This window comes from Onychostruthus taczanowskii, unplaced genomic scaffold, assembly GCF_017590055.1.
Source record: "Onychostruthus taczanowskii isolate IOZ18803 unplaced genomic scaffold, ASM1759005v1 scaffold699, whole genome shotgun sequence".
Taxonomy (NCBI): Eukaryota; Metazoa; Chordata; class Aves; order Passeriformes; family Passeridae; genus Onychostruthus; species Onychostruthus taczanowskii.
The window spans coordinates 1-8,194 of NW_024504775.1; the positions used below are offsets into that span (position 1 = coordinate 1).

The following is an 8,194-nucleotide window of genomic DNA, read 5'->3' on the forward strand; positions in this document are numbered from 1 at the left end:
AACCCTTCAGGACTCGGACCCCCCCCAAACCCCATCACAGGACACCCAAAATCCCATCCAGGGCTCCCCAAACCCCCTCAGGACCCTCCCAAGCTCCCTCCAGAACCCACCTTCCACCTGGGACCCCCCAAAACCCTGCTCAGGACCCCCAGCCCCCTCACCTGAGAGGTCTCCCAGCATCTCGGCGAGCAGCCAGCGGTCGATGTGCTGGTACGTGATCCCCACCACGTGGCAAATGACTGTGGGGACCCCCACGGTGACACCGAGCCCCCCAAAACTGCCCAGAACCCCCACAACGCCCCCCCAGACCCCCGAACAACCCCTTGGGACCTCCCCAGAATCACAAAAATCCTCTCCAGGATGCCCCAATTCCCCTCCCAGGACCCCTCTGTACCCCAAAACCCCCTCAGGGACCCTCAAATCCCCCCTGAAGCACCCCCAGGTTCCTCCAGGAACCCCTAAAGATAACCCAGGACCCCCAAAACCCCCTCAAGATTGCCTCCAAACCCCCCCAGGGCCCCCAAAACCTCCCCAAAGCCCCTCAAGATACCCTCCAAACCCCTCCAGGGCCCACAAAAACTACCCAGGACCCCCAAAGATTCCCTCCAAGCCCCCCTAAAACCTTTCAAGACCCCCCAAAATGTCCTCCAGGTCCCCCAAAACCTCCCCAAAGCACCTGAAGAATCTCCCCAACTTCCCCTAAAACCTTTCAGGACCCCCCAAAGCCTTCCCAGGACCCCCCAAAGCCCCTGATGATTCCCTCTAAGCCCCCCAAAACCCCCCCAGGGACCCCCCAGATGCCCCTCACATTTCCTGACGGAGTCCTCGAAGCCGGTGATCCCCTCCAGCAGCTCCATGTTCTCATCCAGCGCTTGCTGCCGGAATTCCGGGGGTCACCCCCATGTTTAGGGCTCCCCCTTTGTCTCCAAACCCCCCCCAGGGTTTTGGGGACCCCAGTTTTGGGGGGCTCACCCAGAAGGACTGGAAGTGGCAGGTCTCCAGCAGCTCCCCCAGGTACAGGATCTGTCGGATGGGCCGCTCCTCTTGCTGAGTTTTGGGGAGGTCAAGGGAAAATTTGGGGGGAAAAAGGGGGAGTGCAGGTGCCCCCTGGGCTGAACCCCAAAAACCTCCCTCCCCCAGGTCCCAAAATCCAAATCTGGGGGGGATTTTGAGGGGAAAACCACCAGGTTTGATCTCTCTGGAGTGGGACTGGGAGGTGTCGGGCAGGGAAAGGGGGGGTCCCTGGGGAGGTTTGGGGGGTCCTTATGGAATTTGGGGTTCCCCATGGAATTGGGGGGGTGGTACAGGATCTGTCGGATGGGCCGCTCCTCTTGCTGAGTTTTGGGGAGGTCAAGGGAAAATTTGGGGGGAAAAAGGGGGAGTGCAGGTGCCCCCTGGGCTGAACCCCAAAAACCTCCCTCCCCCAGGTCCCAAAATCCAAATTTGGGGGGGATTTTGAGGGGAAAACCACCAGGTTTGATCTCTCTGGAGTGGGACTGGGAGGTGTCGGGCAGGGAAAGGGGGGGTCCCTGGGGAGGTTTGGGGGGTCCTTATGGAATTTGGGGTTCCCCATGGAATTGGGGGGGTTCCCTGGGGGATTCCCTCTGGAACTGGGGAGTTCCCCCTGGATTTGGGGGGGTTCCCTGGGGGCTTCCCCCAGATTTGGGGTGCCAGGATACGTGAGCCTGGTCGATCATGCACTTGAAGAGGGTGAAGTTCCTCTGGATTTGGGGGTTCCTTGGGGGGTTCCCCCTGGATTTGGGGGTTCCCAGGGGGGTTCCCTGTGTTTGGGGTGTCCCGGATTTGGGGTGCCCCCCCAGATTCGGGGTATCCCAGGATACGTGAGCCTGGTCGATCATGCACTTGCAGAGGGTGAAGTCCCCCTGGATTTGGGGGTTCCCTGGGGGGGTTTCCTCTGGATTTGGGGGTTCCTTGGAGGGGTTTCCTCTGGATTTGGGGGTTCCCTGGGGGGGTTTCCCCTGGATTTGGGGGTTCCCTGTGTTTGGGGTGTCCCTTTCCTCTCTCTTTTCCTCTCATAATTCATGCCATTTCCCCCCTCACATTTCCCTGTTTTCCCCTCACATTTCCCCCCCTTTCCCCCTCATGATTTCCTGCCCTTTTTCCCCTCACGTTTCCCCCTTTTCCTCTCTCTTTTCCTCTCATGATTCACGCCCTTTTCCCCCTCATATTTCCCTCTTTTCCCCTCACGATTTCTGCCCTTTTCTCCCTCACATTCTCCCCCTTTTCCCCTCACGTTTCCTGCCCTTTTCCCCTCACATTCCCCCCCTTTTCCCCTCAAATTTCCCCCCCTTTTCCTGTCTCTTTTCCTCTCATGATTCACGCCCTTTTTCCCCTCAAGTTTCCCCCCCTTTTTCTGTCTCTTTTCCTCTCATGATTCACGCCCTTTTCCTCCTCATATTTCCCTCTTTTCCCCTCACGATTTCTGCCCTTTTCCCCCTCACATTCTCCCCCTTTTCCCCTCACGTTTCCCAACCATTTTCCCCTCACGTTTCCTGCCCTTTTCCCCTCACATTATCCCCCTTTTCCCCTCACGCTTCCCCCGCTTTTCCTCTCTCTTTTCCTCTCATAATTCATGCCATTTCCCCCCTCACATTTCCCTGTTTTCCCCTCACATTTCCCCCCCTTTCCCCCTCATGATTTCCTGCCCTTTTTCCCCTCACGTTTCCCCCTTTTCCTCTCTCTTTTCCTCTCATGATTCACGCCCTTTTCCCCCTCATATTTCCCTCTTTTCCCCTCACGATTTCTGCCCTTTTCTCCCTCACATTCTCCCCCTTTTCCCCTCACGTTTCCTGCCCTTTTCCCCTCACATTCCCCCCCTTTTCCCCTCAAATTTCCCCCCCTTTTCCTGTCTCTTTTCCTCTCATGATTCACGCCCTTTTTCCCCTCAAGTTTCCCCCCCTTTTTCTGTCTCTTTTCCTCTCATGATTCACGCCCTTTTCCTCCTCATATTTCCCTCTTTTCCCCTCACGATTTCTGCCCTTTTCCCCCTCACATTCTCCCCCTTTTCCCCTCACGTTTCCCAACCATTTTCCCCTCACGTTTCCTGCCCTTTTCCCCTCACATTATCCCCCTTTTCCCCTCACGCTTCCCCCGCTTTTCCTCTCTCTTTTCCTCTCATAATTCATGCCATTTCCCCCCTCACATTTCCCTGTTTTCCCCTCACATTTCCCCCCCTTTCCCCCTCATGATTTCCTGCCCTTTTTCCCCTCACGTTTCCCCCTTTTCCTCTCTCTTTTCCTCTCATGATTCACGCCCTTTTCCCCCTCATATTTCCCTCTTTTCCCCTCACGATTTCTGCCCTTTTCTCCCTCACATTCTCCCCCTTTTCCCCTCACGTTTCCTGCCCTTTTCCCCTCACATTCCCCCCCTTTTCCCCTCAAATTTCCCCCCCTTTTCCTGTCTCTTTTCCTCTCATGATTCACGCCCTTTTTCCCCTCAAGTTTCCCCCCCTTTTTCTGTCTCTTTTCCTCTCATGATTCACGCCCTTTTCCTCCTCATATTTCCCTCTTTTCCCCTCACGATTTCTGCCCTTTTCCCCCTCACATTCTCCCCCTTTTCCCCTCACGTTTCCCAACCATTTTCCCCTCACGTTTCCTGCCCTTTTCCCCTCACATTATCCCCCTTTTCCCCTCACGCTTCCCCCGCTTTTCCTCTCTCTTTTCCTCTCATAATTCATGCCATTTCCCCCCTCACATTTCCCTGTTTTCCCCTCACATTTCCCCCCCTTTCCCCCTCATGATTTCCTGCCCTTTTTCCCCTCACGTTTCCCCCTTTTCCTCTCTCTTTTCCTCTCATGATTCACGCCCTTTTCCCCCTCATATTTCCCTCTTTTCCCCTCACGATTTCTGCCCTTTTCTCCCTCACATTCTCCCCCTTTTCCCCTCACGTTTCCTGCCCTTTTCCCCTCACATTCCCCCCCTTTTCCCCTCAAATTTCCCCCCCTTTTCCTGTCTCTTTTCCTCTCATGATTCACGCCCTTTTTCCCCTCAAGTTTCCCCCCCTTTTTCTGTCTCTTTTCCTCTCATGATTCACGCCCTTTTCCTCCTCATATTTCCCTCTTTTCCCCTCACGATTTCTGCCCTTTTCCCCCTCACATTCTCCCCCTTTTCCCCTCACGTTTCCCAACCATTTTCCCCTCACGTTTCCTGCCCTTTTCCCCTCACATTATCCCCCTTTTCCCCTCACGCTTCCCCCGCTTTTCCTCTCTCTTTTCCTCTCATAATTCATGCCATTTCCCCCCTCACATTTCCCTGTTTTCCCCTCACATTTCCCCCCCTTTCCCCCTCATGATTTCCTGCCCTTTTTCCCCTCACGTTTCCCCCTTTTCCTCTCTCTTTTCCTCTCATGATTCACGCCCTTTTCCCCCTCATATTTCCCTCTTTTCCCCTCACGATTTCTGCCCTTTTCTCCCTCACATTCTCCCCCTTTTCCCCTCACGTTTCCTGCCCTTTTCCCCTCACATTCCCCCCCTTTTCCCCTCAAATTTCCCCCCCTTTTCCTGTCTCTTTTCCTCTCATGATTCACGCCCTTTTTCCCCTCAAGTTTCCCCCCCTTTTTCTGTCTCTTTTCCTCTCATGATTCACGCCCTTTTCCTCCTCATATTTCCCTCTTTTCCCCTCACGATTTCTGCCCTTTTCCCCCTCACATTCTCCCCCTTTTCCCCTCACGTTTCCCAACCATTTTCCCCTCACGTTTCCTGCCCTTTTCCCCTCACATTATCCCCCTTTTCCCCTCACGCTTCCCCCGCTTTTCCTCTCTCTTTTCCTCTCATAATTCATGCCATTTCCCCCCTCACATTTCCCTGTTTTCCCCTCACATTTCCCCCCCTTTCCCCCTCATGATTTCCTGCCCTTTTTCCCCTCACGTTTCCCCCTTTTCCTCTCTCTTTTCCTCTCATGATTCATGCCCTTTTCCCCCTCATATTTCCCTCTTTTCCCCTCACGATTTCTACCCTTTTTCCCCTCACATTCCCCTTTTCCCCTCACATTCCCCCCTTTTCCCCTCATGATTTCCCGCCCTTTTCCCCTCACATTATCCCCCTTTTTCCCCTCACGTTTCCCTCTCTTTTCTCTTCATGTTTCCCTCTCTTTTCCTCTCATAATTCACGCCATTTCCCCCCTCACATTTCCCTGTTTTCCCCTCACATTTCCCCCCCTTTCCCCTCATGATTTCCCGCCCTTTTCCCCTCACATTATCCCCCTTTTCCCCTCACGCTTCCCCCGCTTTTCCTCTCTCTTTTCCTCTCATAATTCACGCCATTTCCCCCCTCACATTTCCCTGTTTTCCCCTCACATTTCCCCCCCTTTCCCCCTCATGATTTCCTGCCCTTTTTCCCCTCACGTTTCCCCCTTTTCCTCTCTCTTTTCCTCTCATGATTATGCCCTTTTCCTCCTCATATTTTCCTATTTTCCCCTCATGATTTCCCGCCCTTTTCCCCTCACATTCCCCCCCTTTTCCCCTCAAATTTCCCCCCCTTTTCCTGTCTCTTTTCCTCTCATGATTCACGCCCTTTTTCCCCTCAAGTTTCCCCCCCTTTTTCTGTCTCTTTTCCTCTCATGATTCACGCCCTTTTCCTCCTCATATTTCCCTCTTTTCCCCTCACGATTTCTGCCCTTTCCCCCCTCACATTCTCCCCCTTTTCCCCTCACGTTTCCCAACCATTTTCCCCTCACGTTTCCTGCCCTTTTCCCCTCACATTATCCCCCTTTTCCCCTCACGCTTCCCCCGCTTTTCCCCTCCCCACCCCCTGCCAGCCCCCCCACATGGGGTGCCCACCCTGGATGATGGCCAGGAGGATGACGATGACGAAGAAGAAGAAGGTGATGTCGAAGACCACCCGGTACAGCTCGTAGTCGTCCCCCGCAGGGTCCTCGATCTCGTCCCCGATGCCGCCCCCGGCCCGGACCCCCACGTACATGTGGAACAGGTAACACTGGAGAGGGCACAAAGGGAGGTCAGGGACCCCCGGAGAACCCCAAAAACCCACCTGGAGACCCCCCCGGGACCCCCCCCCCTCACCGTCATCATGTCGTCACACTTCATGTCGGGCTCATCCTCATCCTCGCTCTTGTTGTAGAACTTGCGGAAGAAGTTGAAGGCCACCACGGTGTACAGGTAGACCACCACGGCCAGCAGCCCCACCGTCATCACCAGCTGGGCACAGAGGGGTCAGGGGGGCTCAGGGGACCCCCTCCCCGAGCCCCCCCAGGGATGCCCCCACACCTGCTTGCCGTTGTGGGTGACGGAGGAGAGGATGGTGCGCAGCGTCTTGACGCCCATGGCGATGTCCAGCAGGTGCGAGGCGAAGAAGAAGTTGTTGTAGTGGCCCAGCAGGGACATGGCCATGTACCAGGTGAGGTACAGGAAGGACTGGGGAGGGGGCACACAGGTGGGGGTCACCCCAAAAGTTCACTGGGTGGGGAAGGGGGTCCTACAGGCCCAGGTGAGCCCCCCCCAGCAGCCCCCCTGCCCACGCTCACGTTATCGGTGAAAATCACCCCGAATTTCCAGATCTGGTAGCGGATGTCGATGGATGTGATCCTGGGGGGAAAAAAGGGGGGGGTCAGCGGGTGGGGATACCCCCAAGAGGGGTGGGGAGCCCCCCAGGGGAGACCCCAGACCCATGAGGTGTCTGACCACCCCCTAGAACCACCCAGGGGAGACCCCAGACCCATGAGGTGTCTGACCACCCCCTAGAACCACCCAGGGGAGGACACGGGGGGGTCACAGGGACACCAGGGACACGGGGGGGTCACAGGGGACATTGAGGACACCAGGGGGTCCCAGGGGACACTGGGGTCATGGGGGGGTCACACAGGAGCTGGGGACACACAGGGTTTGGGGACACACACACCGAGATTTGGGGACACACAGGAATTTGGCGACATACACAGGGGGGTGTTTGGTGACACACACAGATGTTCAGTGACACACACACACACGGGGGTATTTGGTGACACACACACACAAGGCTTTGGGGACACACACAGGGTTTGGGGACACACACAGAGATTTGGGGACACACACGGGGGGCTCTGGGGACACAGGGGTTTGGTGACACACACAGATGTTGTGACACACACACACACACACACACACAGGGGTGTTTGGTGCCACACAGGTGTTTGGGCACACACACACACACACACACGCGGTGATGTTAGGTGACACACACACAGGGTTCTGGGGACACACACACATGGGTTTGGTGACACACACACAGGTGTTTGGTGCCACACACACAGGTGTTTGGTGACACACACACAGGTGTTTGGTGCCACACACACAGGTGTTTGGTGACACACACACAGGGGGCTCTGGTGACACACACGGGTTTGGTGACACACAGGAATTTGGTGACACACACACACGGGTGTTTGGTGACACACACAGGGGTTTGGTGACACACACACGGGGGTTTGGTGACACACACACACGGGTGTTTGGTGACACACACAGGGATATTTGGTGACACACACACACAGGGGGGTTTGGTGCCACACACACAGGCGGCTCCGGGGACAGGCGGCTGTCACCTTGAGGCAGTTGTAGCCGATGATGCACAGGAAGGCCACCAGCGTGTGTGCCAGCGCCAGCCCCCGCAGCGCCGGGCCCATGTAGCCCGTGCTCTCCTCCAGGAAGTAATAGACCTCGGGCTCCTCCGCGCCCCCCGCCTCCGCGCCCCCCGCCGCGCCCCCGTCCTCCTCGGGGGCCGCCCCCGAGCCCTCGGCCTCCTCCGGGGCGCCCGGGGGGTGCTCGGACACCTGCGGGGACAGCCAGAGCTGAGGGACCCCCGGGGGGCTCCGGACCCCTCGGTGGGGGGACACGGGGGCTCCAGACCCCTCTGGGGGGGGACAGGGGGGCTCCAGACCTCCAGACCCCCTCTGTGGGGATAGGGGGCCTCCAGACCCCTTCTGAGGGGACAGGGGGGCTCCAGACCCCTCAGTGGGGGGACAGGGGGGCTCCAGACCCCTCGGTGTGGACAGGGGGGGCTCCAGACCCCTCGGTGGGGACAAAAGGGTCTGGGGACTCCCCCACAATTGGGTACCGGGCTCTGGGGACCCCCAAATTGTCCCCAAACCCCCCCTCTGTTCATCCCCAGCTCCGATGGAGTCCCGGGCTCTGCCGTGTCCCCACCTCCCCTCAGCAGCTCTGTGGGGACCCAGGACCCCCT

The 8,194-nt window shown here is 57.1% G+C and overlaps 2 protein-coding genes across 2 annotated transcripts in view; both read right to left on the bottom strand.

The window, feature by feature from the left end:
* Window positions 1–110: 110 nt before the first annotated feature.
* Window positions 111–1,887, bottom strand: LOC121344898 (eukaryotic translation initiation factor 3 subunit K-like; the record flags this gene model as incomplete). Its single annotated transcript, XM_041421223.1, has 4 exons — window positions 1,842–1,887; window positions 973–1,047; window positions 809–875; window positions 111–239 (listed from the first exon to the last, which is right to left on the bottom strand). Coding segments are annotated over exons 1-4 (289 nt in total), but the record flags the coding sequence as incomplete, so codon positions are not given.
* A 3,847-nt stretch (window positions 1,888–5,734) lies between these two features.
* Window positions 5,735–8,194, bottom strand: part of LOC121344897 (ryanodine receptor 1-like) — a gene marked incomplete at its 5' end in the record, with an annotated part of 3,462 nt that continues 1,002 nt past the window's right edge. The window contains 5 exons of the mRNA XM_041421222.1: window positions 5,735–5,953; window positions 6,040–6,174; window positions 6,244–6,390; window positions 6,501–6,663; window positions 7,528–7,784. Coding sequence (XP_041277156.1) covers window positions 5,735–5,953; window positions 6,040–6,174; window positions 6,244–6,390; window positions 6,501–6,663; window positions 7,528–7,784 — 921 coding nt within the window. The remainder of the gene's footprint in view (window positions 5,954–6,039; window positions 6,175–6,243; window positions 6,391–6,500; window positions 6,664–7,527; window positions 7,785–8,194) is intronic.